Genomic DNA, 15,410 nt, shown 5'->3' on the forward strand with positions numbered 1-15,410 from the left:
GCTGAGGCTCCACTGAGCAATTACAAGGCCTTTCCCTGCCCCTCCAGCTTGTCCTTCGTGCCCCTCGCATGTGTTAGTGGGAAACATTTCCCCGGTGGGGACAACGGGGGCATAGGAATCAGCCTCTTAATTTCTCCCCGCTTCCCTGCAGCGCTCCAGGGATCAGGGCCCCAGGTCGGGCTGCGTGTTTGAAGGGGGTGCACAAGCTGTTGGCTAAGTGGGATTGTTCCACGTTTGCTGTCAGGCCAGCTTGCAAAGTGGGAGGGAGGCAGGGAAACCTCCCAATTGGTGCTGATGTCAATAGAGCCCGTGAGGCGGTTGCCCCCTCCCCCCCCATCCAGGCTGAACAGAGGCGCCCACCCCCAGCTTCCCCAGGTGGCTGCAATGGGAGACTCTCTGCACTAGGGAGTGGGGGTCGTCCCCCCACCCTTCTCCCAGGCGTGATCAGGGCCTCGTTGGGCCGGGTGCTGCACAGACACAGTGAGAGACCCTGTGAGCTCTTTGGGGTAGGGATTCTATCTAGAGGGGAAACTGAGGCACGGGGCCGGGCTTGGCCCAGGGTCACCCAGGCAGCGCCACTGAGAGAATGATGGCCCAGGGGCCGGGGAGCCCTGGGTTCAACTTTTGGGCTCTCCTGTAGCCTCTCTGGGGCAAGTCTCTTAGCCTCTGTGGGTCTCCGTTCCCCACCTGTGTGTTTGGGGATGGTGATAATTCCAAATCTCCAGGGCGGGGACAAATACACCCAAGAGCATTAAGTGCCCAGACACTGTGGTAATGGGGGTCACTGGGCACAGATTGTACAGACTAGAAGCCAGAGTCCACTGCCCTTTTGCTCTGATCACTAGACCCCCCCCACCCCCACTCCTCCCAGGGCAGGGAATAGAACCCAGGAGTCCTGACCCCTAGTCTGCCTCCTGCTTTAACCTCTACGCTTTCCTTCCTCTCCCCCATCTCCATCCTAAGGGACAGGGAGCGTGACTCCTTGATTTCATGTTGGTCTGTTGCTTTGAGAGCCAGGGGCTCTGGTGAATCAGTGTGTTAGCCTGCCGCTAGCATGGCCCAGCTCTCATGGGGCAGCTGGTTCAAGTGCCAGGCGCGGCCCAACTGATTTATATTATATTCTTCTCTGTTTCCAGGGCCCCCGTCCCGGGCCAGCCAAGGTCTTGCCTCATTGCTTCCTGTTTGCTGCGGATATATGAACTGGCTTCCTGAACCTTTGACATTACTTCGCCCCTGGCCTGCTGTCCCGGGCGTGGACTGGCCCTGGGCTTTATGAGTTGTAGCCTGATGTCTTGCTGGAAAAGGGCCTCTGAGAGCCAGGCAGCACCCCCACCACCTGGCTCTGTGCTAGGCATGGTACCGCCCCCATGAGAGCGAGTCCTCAGTGTGGGCTCAGATCCACACGGGTATTGAGGATCCGATTTCAATGGGAGCGAGGATTATAGAGGGGAGAGCCCCTTATTAAATATTGGTTTTCCACGTAGGTTCTTATAGCCTGGGATCAAGTCACGCCTTCACCTTCTCTTTGATCAGCTAAATTCATCGAGCTCCTTGTGTCTCTAACTATCCGGCAGGTTTTCTAACCCATTGATCATTCTCGGGGCTCTTCTCCGACTCGGCTCCGATTTATCAATTTCCTCCTGGAATGGTGGTCACCAGAACTGGACACGGGATCCCAGCAGCTGTCACCCCAGGGCCAAACACAGAAGGGAAATAACCTCACTGCTCCTACGTGAGATTCCCCTGTGGATGCGTCCCGGGATCCCCTAAATACCTTTGAGGCTCTTTGCAGCGCTGAGGTGGAAGGAAGTCACACCCACGAATGAGGGGGGAAGGTGCGAGCTGGAGGGATTTCAGACGTTTGAATCCTCCCGTGTCGTCTCTTGCTGAAGGAAGGCCACTTGCCAGGGACCATCCAAGCCAGGAGGCCAGTCTGCTCTGCCATAGCCATGCCAATGCCCTGCTGCTCCAATGCAGGTTTCTTGCACCTGCCTCTGGTGCATCTGGCACTGACTACTGTCAGCGCCAGGGAAGCGGATCAGCTGGGCCTCGGCACTGATCCAATCTGGCCATTCAGTGGCCTCTTCGGGGCTTAGTCTAGTGGCAGGGATGGCTGGACAGTTCACAGGGCCGGTTCCCCACTGAGTCAGCCGAGCCCACCGGCGTTGGCAGGAGGGGAGGGAAAAGTTCTGCACCAGCTTGGCCTGGCAAATCCACAGCTCCCAGGGCAGAGCCGGGGGGGGGGGGCCTGCAACTGGGTGGAGCTGCTGCAGTGAGACCCGCCCCCAGAGTCGACAGCCCCAGTTGCAAAGGTGATGGGGGTGAGGGAGATGGGAAGAAAAGGGGATGAGCCCCATCCACCGGCACCCCCCCCCCCGCGAGCAGTAATGACCTAGCAATTCAAAGGAGCCTTTCCCCTGGAAGGGCCTTGCAGCCATTGCTGGGTGCTCCATTGCTTCAGCCCATGCTGAAGTGCAGCCACCTCTGGGGTGGGGCTCAACAGCTGTTTAACTTCTACACAATGGGTTTCCTGGGAGTTAAGGGCAGAGGGGCAGCCTGTCCCGCTGCCCTGGGACTGAACGGGAGCCAGCGCCCCCCGGAGGGGACAGGTCCCATGTCCGCCTTTGCAGGCAGTTCGTAGAAACCTTGACTGTCTATCTCTTGAAATTCTGGATCCCAGCGGCGTCAGATCAGGCCCTGTCCCTTCCCACAATGCTCATTGTCTCTTTTTAGTGGGGCCCAGGGAGCCGCCGACTCCCCTGTACCCACAGGGGCTGCGAAGGGGCAGGCCACGTGTTGCTGTTTAAGCAGGTGTTGTCGCCCAAGGGGAGTGGCTTGGCTAATGCTGAGTGGCTTTTCCCCCCCGGGGCTCAGTAAGCCTGGGGTGTCTGTCAGGCTGGGGACAGGGCTGAGCGGGACGGGCGATGAGTATGCCAATGTGTGCTGCAGTCACATCTTAACTGGCAGTGTAGACAGCCCCTAAACCGCCAGAAACCTAGGTTCTAGTCCAGCCTGGTGCGTGACGTTGGCCATGTCACTTCCCCCCCTCTGTGCCTCAGTTTCCCCGGCTATAAAACGGGGACAATCCTGACGACCTTGGGAAAGCTCTCTGAGCTCTACCTATGGGCGGAGCTAGGGCTGACGAGGATTAGCATTGCTTTTGTCGCTCGGGTTTTGGACCGATGGGATGCCTAATGGAGGTACCGTTCTAGCAGGTGGAAGGTGCCGTCTGTTGACCCGTTGTACAGTCAGTAGCTTGACCACACTTTGCTTGGGTATGACATTGAGGGAAGAGGCCCAATAACCAATGGCAGGCAGGGGTGTCGCTAAAGGACAGTGAACAGGAAGGAAGGGACCAGATGGTAAATTCACTGTACGCTGACGGCCACTCGCCACGTTACAGCTTGGAGAACTTCTCGGCTGAGTTTACAAATTACAGAACTTTGTGCACGTCCCCACGGGCCAACCCATCAGTTTGCTCCGGTTCCTTAACTTGTTCATTCCCTTTGCCTTGTCTAGGTTCTGCTCCGGGGCAGCAGCTCCTCAGGCAGGAATGGCAGAAGCACCCTAAAAGGGGGGAGGGGGCATGGCCCCCCCGATCCCCCCTGTTCCGGCACCCCTCTCCCTAGCCTGTACTAAGCCGGTGTCTTGAGTTTGACGAGTTTTCCACCTGCTTATGCCAGGTGCTGAGTTGTACCATTGCAGGGTAGTGTGGGATGGTGCTTGGACAGGACAGGACAGGTGAGTTCTTATACCCACCCGGCGCTCGTATGATGTGGTCCATGCTGCCAGGCAGATGTTGGCTAGCAGCTTTCCTACTGCTCTATTGGGGTGCCGCATTCTGGGGGCGCCGGGCTAGCTGCCGGGAGGACAGGCCTCTGGACTGTGTTGAGAGCTGTCCATTGCCGTGGGCTGGGGTAGCATCCCCAGTGGTGGCGGGGCAAAATCATCCCCACAGGCCGCTGCTGCCAGGGGCTCTGACCCTCCCCCCCGTTGTGTCGCAAGGGGAGACGGGCAAACAAAGCAAGTGGCTTGGACCCTGCTTTCCCCAGGAGGCCGCCGTGAATGGCAGGAAATGCCACTGCTCGGCCAGTGCCAGCTGCGGGGGCTGTCGGGTGATGCAGTGTTGTTTGATGAGCATGTACAAACCGGCCCTGCAATCCCTTGTCTTTGCTTCTGCTCCCCAGCACAGCCGCCTTCCCCCCCCCCGCCCGGTGTTCCCAGGAAATCAGTTGGCAGCGGTAAATCAGGCCTATCTGCCTGGTTTCCTCTTTGGGGAGGTTTTTTTCCGCTGTTGCGGGTCATCTGAGCTTCGTGATCTTGGGGAGAGGGGTGAGTAAGGTGTCGGTGGGGCCCATCTTTGCCACAGGCCACCTGCACGGCCCTGGGTGAGTCACTTCCCCACCCTGGGCCTCAGTTTTCCCATCTGTAAAATGGGCAGAATAACCCATTAGACTGAGAGCTCGCTGGGGCCGGAGATGCCTCTTGCACTGTCTGTGCAGCGCCTGGCGCAATGGGGCCCCGATTTCTACTATAATGCACGAAATGATTGCTCACCTGTAACCCCAGCCCTAGCCCTGTTTCTCACTCTGTGTCCCTGATCTCAGCCGTGCCTTCTAGGTGCTACAATAACACACCTAACAGCAAGAGCTTTAAGCAGCGTGGCTCTTGAGCTGATTTACCCAAATCATCTGTATCCCAGACGCACTGAGGAGCCCCGGTCACAGAAAGATGGAACATGCCCCAACAAGCTGCTGATATCGCGACACCTGCATGCAGACAGGAATTGTCTCTGGAAGGTAGGAAACACTGGTTAATTTCAATCATTTATTGCTAAGAAGATTCAGTTTAGAAGTTCCCCTGACATCTCATTGATGGGCGCCAGCCAGGATCTGGCCCTAAGAGTCACTCCACTTGTGCTGACAGAACTGTGCTGACCCCCCTGGGTGAGAATTTGCCCGGAAAACTGGATACTGTGGATGGGTTTTGTTCCCTGGCACAAGTTCCGGTTCAATCCAGCCAGCACGGTAACAACCCCAAGGAGCTACTTCCCGCACATCCTGCCTTTCTCTGCTGTGGTTCAAAGCCCCCGTACAGACACCAGCAGATCAGCGCCTGGTCTCCACTGTGCCCAGAGGTGAGACTAGCTGGGACGGCGCTTGGCATTTGTTGGTGGGTGGCGTCGTCGCTATAGATGGCAGCTCGCTCTCTCCCCGGCCTGCCTCTCAAATACCCGCTGATTACCCCCCTTGCCCTGGCAATGTTTTGATTTCTCTGAAGGGGTCTCCTGCTGCCGCTGGGATGTTTGTACACAATCCCCAGCGTCGGGGTCTTTCATGAGGCCAGTGCTGGCTGCTTTCCCAGGGCCCAGATTAAGAGAACGATCATCCGCGGAGCCGGTTGGTGGGGGGGAACAGGGAGGGGGAAAGGTGCCAGGGACCCCTGGGAGTAGGGTGGCCACAGTGAGGGCGCATGGTGCAGCCCCCCACCATTCTGGCCCCCGCACCTGCATGTCCCAGCTGGGCCTGTGCCCCCTGGTAGGCTGGTGGGGCTACGGGTCCCCATGCAATGTCTAAACACACGCTGAATGGCCAGGGAGAGTTCAAGGCAAGTTGGTCAGGTTTCCACCAGCCGGGCAGTCGTCCATCACCTCCAGCCAAGGGCTCCAAGCCACAAGCTGCTTTGTGGATATTTATATGCTGTCAGGGCCAGATCTGGGGCTGGTGTCAATGGGTGTCGCTCGATTGGAGTCAATGGGGCCAGGTCCCCAGCGGATGTGAATGGGTGTCGCCCCATTGGAGTCAATGGAGCCAGATCCCACATGGGTTCACACGTTCTCCTCCCCTCTCTGAATCAGCCCCTTCCAGTCCCAGTTTGGGTCCCAGTTGAAGCAGGGGAACTCCCGGAGCAATGCCTGCCCTCCCCTGCTCCCGTGGGGTGTAATTAACTCCAAGGCCTGAAGCGTGAGATTGGCCTTTGGCCCCCAGCCTCCCTGCAAGCCCAGCCAGGTGTGACTTTTCGAACCCCAGCGTGACATGCTGCGGGGTGTTACCCGGCTACGGCAGGCGAATGGGATGGGGTGGGGGGTGGGAGGGTGGACCCCAGCGAGGATTTCCCAAGACAACAGGTCCATGTGTCCAGGTGTGAAAAAGTGTGTCTCCCATTCAGCTGCGCTTCCCAGGGGGCTGGGGGCTGGGCTCGGAGGGCTGCCGTTCACACCCAGCGGACACAGGCAGGACGGTACAGCCCCTGCTGGTTCTTGCACCTTCCCTGTTGCCTGCGGGACGCTCCGACACCTCGACCCGCCAAACGGAGGCTCCTGGGAAACCCATTAGCCTCGGGAGGCCCCATGGCCGCGGGGAGGGTCCGTTTCAAACGCAGCGCTAGGGACGGATGGGCCCAAGCCTCCAGAAATAATTGGAGCATTTTTACTGGTGATGGAAATCAATTTAGTTCCCCTGGAGTCCATGGGGCCGGGCCCCCGGCTGGTGTCAATGGGCCGTAGCTCCATTGGAGTCAGGGGGGCCTGATCCCCGGCTGGTGTCAGTGGGCGTCTCTCCACTGGAGTCAATGGGGACCGATCCCCAGCGGGAAAGGACGGCACGTATGTAAAAGCTCCCAGGAGCGGGGCCAAAGGAGGCCAAAGCCAGCCTCCCTTCTGATCACGACATGGTCTGAGCCCTCGGGTCCAGCTGGCTTGCAAAAGATCTGAATATTAACACACACACACACACACACCAGCGTTCTCTGTCATAAATCTGCTCCCCCACAAACCCCGCTGCCGCCCACGATTTCCCTAGAAGTGGGACTCAAAGCCCATCCAGAACTTAAAACACCCTGCTCCATCCTTGGCCTTTGGAGCCAGGAGAATTTCCAAGTGTTGGTGCAGGAGGTTAGGGGTGCACTGGGGGGCTTCATAGTGGGGATGCGATTGGGGTTTGGGGTGCACAGGGTGGGGGTGGGGAGCTGTATCTGATGTTGTAATTAACGCCATTTAGATTCCAAAAGGAAGTGGCCCCAGCACACCGGCCGTGCCTGTGCTGCCTGCCTCTCCCCACGGCTGAAAGAAATCCAAGGCTTTTTAACGCTGCGAGGAAGCTGAGTTTCATTCCTGTCACTGTCCAGGGGCTCCGGGCGGCTGGGGAGCAGGAGGAGACATAGATCTCCGCGAGGAAGCCCAGCCACGGGATGGAGGGGTTTGGTGAGCCAGGAATCACTGGGCTACTTGGCCCCTTGGGATGCTCCAAGCTGTTGGGACGGATCCCAGCCCCTCCTGCTCCATTGGTTTGTTTTTTTACCGCAGTCAGGGGCCGTGACCCCGAGGGGGCTGCCCCCTTCCTGCACTGGCTGCGGTGGGAGCTGGGCACCTCCCGTGCCCTGGGGAGGCCAGTGCCATGGGTGGTGCTTTGTGCCACGGGTGGTGCTCTGTGCCACGCAGGAGTGAGTTGGTCGGTGGGAAGACTCAAGTTGCTCCATGGGGAGTGTGAAGCCGGGATTCTGCCCAGGGGGGGCACATGGTTTGAGGGCGAGCCAGCCCTGCGGGGCGGAGCAGGCTGGGGGGCCAGGGGAGAAAGCCAGTTTCAGGCCTCTGATGGGGAAACCAGAGGATGCCAACCTGGTGGGCTGATCACACCAGAGTGGTTGGAGGGGTGGGGGGCACAGCTGAGGCCTCCTTCCCCCTCCCTGCCCACTCCTCATTAGAATCAACCTTGACAAACCTGGTGCAAGGTCTGCCCTAAACCCACCGGTGGCCAGGTGGCTGGCCCCACCCATCAGGCCTTGAGGGTGGTGAGGGGAGAAAGGACACACAGCTGCATAGCCATAAAAATGCAAACTTCCTCCTTGCCCAAACTTCTGCCCTCCCAGCCCACCCCGGATCGATGGCGCGGGGGGGAGAAATTCCCTCTAGGGAAGGAGCCCAAACCCGGGCAAGGAGGAGACGGCTCCGGGGTTGGCTTTATCCAAGTTAGGGACAAACAGGCACCGGGGAGGAGGCATCTGAGGGTGGATTTTAAAGGTGTTTAATAACAGTAACCCCAAGCTCTTAGCTGCAGCTCCCAGAGGAGCTCAGTATCAGCTGGGAGCCCTCAGCCGGTGTCTGGTGTCCAGGTGTGGGCCCCTTAGGTTAGGATAAATTGGAGAGAGTCCAGGGATCAAAGGTCTAGCAAACCTGCCCTAGGGGGAGAGGTTAAAAAAACTGGGGCTGTTTAGTCTGGGGAAAAGCAGACTGAGCGGGGAGCTGACAACAGTCGTCAGCTACGTTAAGGGTTGTTACGGGGAGGACGGGGATCAGCTGTTTTCCATGTCCGCTGAAGGCAGGAGGGTTTAATCCGCAGTGAGGGAGATTGAGATGAGGTATTAGGACAAACTTTCCAACTCTCCGGGGAGTGAAGATCTGGAACAGGCGTCCAAGGGAGGCTTTGGGATCCCCATCACTGGGGGTTTTTAAGAGCAGCTGGACAAACCCCTGTCTGCGCTGGGCTACTTAGTCTCCGCACAGGGGGCTGGATGCGATGACCTCCCAGGGTCCCTTCCGGCAGGACATGGCTTTGATTAACCCTGTTTTACAGCTGGGGACACTGAGGCATGGACTGACTGGCCCGAGGTCACCCCCACGCAGGCCAAGGGCAAAGTTGGCCAAGGCTAGTCCAGTGCTGTATCCACCAGGCAATGCTGCCTTCGGGCACCTAAATACCTTTACCCAGCCGGCCCTTGGAGCGTGGGGAGGAGAAAGGAGATAGCGGGGCCCAGCTTGATCTTGACCCCCCCCCCCGTGCTTGCTAGTTAAAAAGGGGGCACAGAGTGGAGACGCCCGAGGGGGGGCCAGGGGAGCATGAGAAGGGGATGGGGGTACGGCCCGCCCAGGAGCTGCTTGAATTAGGCTCGCTGCAGCTGGGGGTGGGCAGGCAGATGGTAGGTGCCTACCAGAATTAATTCTTCGGCCAGCTGCGGGACCATGGAGCGTGTTGCTCAGCACAAAGCTGGCTGGGGCCAGGGAGGTGACAACCAAGTGAGCTTAGGCACTCACCCCCCCGCCCCGGCTCTCCCCAAATAAAAATCTCACCCTGCAACCGGGAGCCAGACTAAACCGAGCTGCAACCGCTCGGGAGCCGGGTTCCGATTTCAACGCCCGGGGGCTCCCAGAGCGGAGGGGAGGGGAAAGCTGCCGACTACTGGTCCTGCAGCCCTCTAACGTTGCTGGGGTGCGGGGCCGGCACCTGTGAAATAAACACCCCTCCCCCAAAAACAACTTCCAGCCTGGTGGAGTTTGTAGCCGAGGCCGCTACGGCAGGGCCTCTCTGGCTTTCCCTGCGGCTCAGGCCCTGGGAGGGGGAAACGATGTTACGATTTTTTTTTAACAGCTGTTGCTGCATTAAAATGACCCCAAACCCATCAGGAAGGGTGGCTTTTCCCTGGGACTTTAAAGGGAAAGTGGCCCGGGGAGGGCTTGTGTTTAAGCAATAAGGCAGGTGCTGCGGATTAACATACAGCTGACGCATCCCCACTGCTGGTACAAACCCCCCCTTCTGCAGAGCTCCACAAAGCTGGGCGGGAGGATCTGAGACCAAGGAAATGCTGGAGGGGCTAAAGGGGGGGGTTAAGCTGGCTCCCCACGTCTCCCAGGGTCCTATAAAGGCCGGCACGTCAGACGCCCCAAAGATTAAGATGGGCTGCAGTTCATAGATGGTCTGTGACTTGTGTCATGACAGGAGTGGGGCTGATTAAACAGGAGGGTTGGGGAGCGGGCAGATCCTGGGCTCCCTCCCTGTACGCTGCAAACTGGTTCCGGTGTAAACCAGTTGCGGTTCACACCTGGCTCACATAACCGGGAGGGGAGCGGTGTCTTTTCCAAGTGCTTTGCGGCCGTCCATTTCTAATAAGGATGAGATTGTGGGGCGAATGCTCGCCGGGCGGGGCGGTGTCCTTACCCCAACTGTTTAGATGGGGAAACTGAGGCATGGAGCTGGCATGTGACTCACTTGCGTCAACAAGGAAAGCCAGTTGCAGAGCTGGGAATAGAATCCAGGAGTCCTGACTCCCAGCCTGCCCTGCTCTAACCACTAGGCCCCACTCTGATCCTAGAGCCAGAAATAGAACCCAGGATTCCTGCCTCCCAGTCGCCCAGCTGTTCCCAACACCCTGTGCTTCTGTTCCCTGCGTGTAAACCAGGGCTAATAATGCACACAGGGGTGGTGTTAAGGTAAATTAATTAGGGTTTGGAAAGACCAGGAAAAAAAGCCCAGGAGGAAATGAATAATTCTGTATTCAGGGCGGGTTTAGGATCAAGCACCATAAATATGGGGGCCACATGCTGAATGGTGAAGATCAAAAGAACTACTTTCTAGCTGCCCTGTCCATCCAGTGCACTGAATGGGTGTCGGCGGGGAAGGAACAGCATGCGATCATTTAAGTAAAGCCGTTCTCATAATGCAGATCTCCAAGGGTATGAATTAAGGTTGTTTGGGCATCCTTAACTCCAGCATGTCCTAATTTTGGAGGGCTTGGCTTTGCAGCCTTGGCGTCCTTTTAACATAGATTATTTTGGATGCAATAACAGAGATAATGACAGGTGTGTGTTGTACTCATTCTGATGCCATTTGCTGCATGAGGAGACCCTGGCAGGAGTTCAACATGGCTATTTCCCTGATCCACCCCCAGGACCTTCCTAAGATCTAAGGGATGCATTACAAAATACAGGTGAGGACAGGATTTTTGTGCGTGGGGGGGGAGGACCTAGGGAGATTATTTTTTACCAAATATGGGCTGGAAAGTGACAAAATGAGGCTTAAAAAATGTCGCTGGGAGGACTGAGAACAGAGCCCAGGCTTCCTGGTTCCCAGGGGCAGAACATTTTCCAAAGTGGGTGGTGGGTTTGGGTGCCCGAATTATTAATTATTATTATTTTATTACAGTGCCTAGGAGCCCCAGTCAGGAACTAGGCTCCCATTGTGCCAGGTGCTGTACATTTTAATTGCTATCAGGTGTATTACAGTAGCAGTCAGGGACCAGGCCCGCATTGTGCCAGGCGCTGTACATTTTTATTGCCTGATCTTTCAGACGCGCTGGTCACACTCCCAGTTCCTGTTGATGTCCACTGGGGCTGTGGGTACTCAGCACCTCTGATAGGTCTTTGGATTCATAAGGAATTGGGGAAGGGGAGAATAGGATGGACAATGTTCTAATACCATTATATGAAGCAACCCTGCAGCCTTGTCTGGATCCTGTACCACTCCCAAAAGAGAGCACAGAACTCGTGTGGGTTCAGAGAGGGCCACTGGGAATGATCAGGGGCCTGGAAAAACTCCTATGAAGGGAGATTGAAAAAGACCCAGGATTGTTCCTATAGAAAGGAGCTGTGAAGAGGGGACATGATAAATCCCTATCCCACAGGGCCTGGGAGAGAGAGAATGGAAATCTGGAACATCTGCACCCTCATCTCATCACACAAGGACAAGGAGACGGGTGCTGAAATTGAAAAAGTTGGGGGATTCAAAACCAGGAACAGGAAATGCCTTTTTCACACAAGGTGTGTTAGCCTGTGGAACTCCCGGCCACTGGAAGGTGCAGAGGCCAAGAATGTAAGAGTCAAAAAAGGGATCAACCATTTCTATGGATAACAAGAATAGTCAGGGTCCTAATAGTTGATGTTTGAGCAGGGAGGTTCCTCCTTTCTCTGAAGCATGGGCTGCAGATTTCCCAGGCTGGCCTCATCTAATTAATTCCCTGCCATTGATAGCACCTGGCTCTCTCCTGGTCTCTGCCTAAAATCACTGGGCTCAATAAAGGGGGGATGCAGGTGAAATGGAGGGGAGCTCAGCAGGAGGCCAGACTAGGTGAGCTAATAGTCCCCCGGCCTTAGGCTCTACCAGATGCCAGTACCAGTCTTTGCAGAGAGATCCAGCCTCCTGCCCCAGGATTTCAGCCCCTTTCTAACTCAGAGTGAGCTTGATTATCCCACAGCTGCCATGGCGGGGGTCTTACACCTTCCTCCATTGCCAGCTGGGGAGGCCTGATACCCTGCCAGATGGGCCTCTTCTCTGATCCAGCCTGGCCATTCCAGCTCAGGGTGTCACCAGTTGAGCGCCCCATAACCGAGCACCCAGCTTTCAGGGGCTGCCTCTCTTTCCCCCATGGCAGGAGGTTGCTCCGCGGCCCCAGCAGCCCTGCCAAAGGGCCAGGCCAGTGGCACAGACCCCTGGGGCAGAGGCATCTCCTGCCAGTGAGGTGCTCTGCCGCCCTGCCCAGTAGGTACCAACCCGGGGGAGGGTCAGGCGTGGGCCTGGAGGGAAAGTCCCAGGAGCCGGAGAGGCCGCAGGGGGCCCGGGCCAGCCCGGCTGCTGGGGGTGGGCTCCGCCCCAGTCGCTCGCTCGCTCCGCTGGGGGGGGTTGCCCCTGCCGGTGGGAAGGGGAGCGGGAGCGAAGGGGCGGGTGCAGCCGGGCCAGGCAACCCGACACCAGGCAGGGCCGGGGTTTAAAAGAGCCGGAGGCGGCAGGCGGCAGCTTCGTTCTCCGTGCGCTCCGCTCTGCCGTCCCCGCAGCCTCGGCGGGCTCCTCCAGCGACCCTCCGCCGGCTCTGGGCTCCGCCGGGCGGGCACCCGCGACCCCCACCTCCCGCGGCCTTCTCCGGCGCGCACCGAGCCCTGCCCAGGGCGCCCCGGCTCCCGGCGCGCACCCCCTTGGACTAAGCTGCTGCTACAGGGACTTCGCCCCCCAGGGCCACCCGCCGCCGCCTCGCCCCATGGCGCCCCTGCTCCTCGCCGGCTTCCTGGCCCTGCTCTGCGCACAGCTGGTGAGTGACTCCGGGCCCAGGGGGACCTCCCCGGGGGGCTGCGCGCAGGGCAGGGGCGGGCGGGCGCGATCTCTCCAAGGGGGGCAGCGCGCAGGGCAGGGGCGGTATCCATGGGGGTGGGGGGTCCGGGATCTCTCCAAGAGGGCTGCACGCAGGGGCACAAGGAGTGGGGACCTGGACCGTTCGGAGGGGGGCTGTGCACGCCATGGGGTGGGGGGCGGGATCTCCCCAAGGGGGGCAGCGCGCAGGGCAGGGGCAGTAAAGGGGGGGGCGGGATCTCCCCAAGGGGGCAGCCGCGCAGGGCAGGGGCAGTATCGGGGGGAGGGGGCGGGGAACCGGGACCCCTCCAAGCGGGGCAGCGCGCTGGGGCGGGGAACCGGGACCCCTCCAAGCGGGGCAGCGCGCTGGGGCGGGGAACCGGGACCTCTCCAGGAGGGCCGCGCTTGGGGGGCACGGGGACTTCTCGGTGGGGGGTGAGCGCTTTGCAGTGCCCAGGAGCTCCGCGCTCCCGGCGGGGCTGGCGGCTCGGGACCTCTCCACCAGCACCGCGCTCTGACCTGGGGGGGATCGCGGAGGGGTCAGGTGACTCGGACTCACCCCGGGGGTCCCCGCTCGCAGGGAGGGCCGGCAGGACCCCAGAAGGGTTCAGGCACTGTGGAGGGTCTGGGGAAAAGGGGGGGCTATATCCTGGGACGTGTGAGGGGGCGGGGGGTGCCCGGGGCAACCCCTCTCTGGCGGGGAAGGGGACCCTTGTCACGGGGTAGGGAATTCATGAAGGGAACATCAGGGGAGGGAAGGGGGCGCTTCCAGGCTGCGGGGGGGGAAGATAAACTATGCCCTGGGGATAGTGGGGGTACAGGACCCAGGGGGCTGGGTGTCCCGCGGGGGTTGCATGGTCCAGGCGGTGGTGTTGCTCCTGGGGGGGGTTACATGGTTCTCAGGACACTTTTGCCCTGGGGGGGGCAGTGGCAGGGTTGGAGTTGGGGGAACTTGCCCCTGGGGAAAAGGTGGAAACTTCTCTGGAGAGGGGAGATTAGCCCTGGGCTGTGAGACCCAACGTGTGTGTGGGGGGGCAGGGTCTCTGCCCTGGGAGGCAAAGGCTGTAAGTTGGGGAGAGGAGGTACAAACTATGGAGGGGAGGCCAGGAGGCTTGGAGGTGCCATGGGGGGATTTCACCCCAGGGAGGGACAAGGGGTTTTGGGGGCCACAGTCTCTGAGCTGGGAGGATCTCTGGATGGATGGCGCAGTGGGCTGTGGGGGACTGTGGGTTGGGGGATCCTTGGGGGAGGGGCAGTGTGCTCAGGGGGCACAGGCTGTGGGTTTGGGGATCTTTGGGGTGGAGTCTGCATGCCAGAGGGTTGGGCTGTGGGGTGGGGATACGTGCTGGGAACGCAGGCTGTGGGGTGGGGAGATCCCTGGGGAGGGGAGCAGTGTGTGGGGAGGATCTGCAGGAAGAGACGGGCCGGGTCCCATGCTAACCCCACACTCTGTCCCACAGGCCCTGCCGGCTGGGGTGTTTGAGCTCCAGGTGCACTGGTTCCACAGCAGCGCCCCCAGCCTGTGCCCCGGCACCAGGCCCTGCTGCCTCTTCTTCCGCGTCTGCCTCAAGCATGCCCAGGCTGTCGTGTCCCCCGAGCCCCCCTGCACCTTCGGCGCCGCCCTGAGCGACATGGTCCCTGCTGACCGCAACGCTGTGGCCACCAGCGCACCCATCCGCGTGCCCTTCCACTTCAAGTGGCCGGTGAGAGCCGCCCCACAGTGCCCTCCTCCCCCATATTACACCCTTCCCCCAATAATACACCCCCAGCACCCCATAATAACCCCCATTATATACCCCCTACCCAAATAATACACCTCCATTGTATATCTCCTCATCCAGGGCCCTTCCCCATAGTACACCCTGTTATAATCCCCTCCCCCCATTATTCATCCCCATTCAACTCCCACCTCTTTGCCCCCTCCCTCCTCCGGCCAACAAGAACATGAGAACGGCCAGACTGGGTCAGCCCAATGGTCCATCTGGCTCAGTATCCTGTCTTCTGACAGCAGCAGGTGCCAGATGTTTAAAGGGAGTGAACACAACCAGGGCAATCATCGCATGATCCATCCCCCATTGTCCGGTCCCAGCTTCTGGCTGTTGGAAGTTCAGGGACCTGGAGCATGGGGTTGCATCCCTGGTCCTTTTGGCCAATAGCCATTGATGGACCTGTCCTCCAGCAACTTACCTAATTTTCTTCTTTTTTTTAAACTCTTGGCCTTCACAACATCCCCTGGCAAGGAGTTCCACAGGTTGACTGTGTGTTGTGTGAAGAAGTACTTCCTTTTGTTTGTTTTAAACCTGCTGCCTGTTAATTTCACTGGGTGACCCCTGGTTCTTGTGTGATGTGAAGGGGTGAATAATACTTTCCCCAGTCACTTTCTCCACCCCAGGCATGATTTTATAGACCTCGCTACTGTCCCCCCTGCCCCCCTTTTCCAAGTCAAACAGTCCCAGCCTTTTTAATCTCCCCTCCTATGGAAGCTGCTCCATCCCTCTCATCATTTTTGTTGCCCTTCGCTGCATCTTTTCCAATTCTAATATATATTTTCTGAGATGGGAGCAACCAGATCTGCACACGGTA

At 58.8% G+C, this 15,410-nt stretch overlaps 1 protein-coding gene across 3 annotated transcripts in view; it reads left to right on the forward strand.

Moving 5' to 3' along the window:
* Positions 1 to 12,455: 12,455 nt before the first annotated feature.
* DLL3 (delta like canonical Notch ligand 3) overlaps positions 12,456 to 15,410 on the forward strand; it is a 254,716-nt gene continuing 251,761 nt past the window's right edge. For 2 of the 3 annotated variants that reach the window (XM_038381832.2, XM_043501618.1), the window contains exons 1-2: positions 12,456 to 12,789; positions 14,288 to 14,530. In XM_038381832.2, coding sequence (XP_038237760.2) covers positions 12,739 to 12,789; positions 14,288 to 14,530 — 294 coding nt within the window. In that variant the 5' untranslated portion in view covers positions 12,456 to 12,738. The remainder of the gene's footprint in view (positions 12,790 to 14,287; positions 14,531 to 15,410) is intronic. The other variant, XM_043501620.1, reaches the window with a different exon arrangement.

Source organism: Dermochelys coriacea, chromosome 23, assembly GCF_009764565.3.
Source record: "Dermochelys coriacea isolate rDerCor1 chromosome 23, rDerCor1.pri.v4, whole genome shotgun sequence".
Classification (NCBI taxonomy): Eukaryota; Metazoa; Chordata; order Testudines; family Dermochelyidae; genus Dermochelys; species Dermochelys coriacea.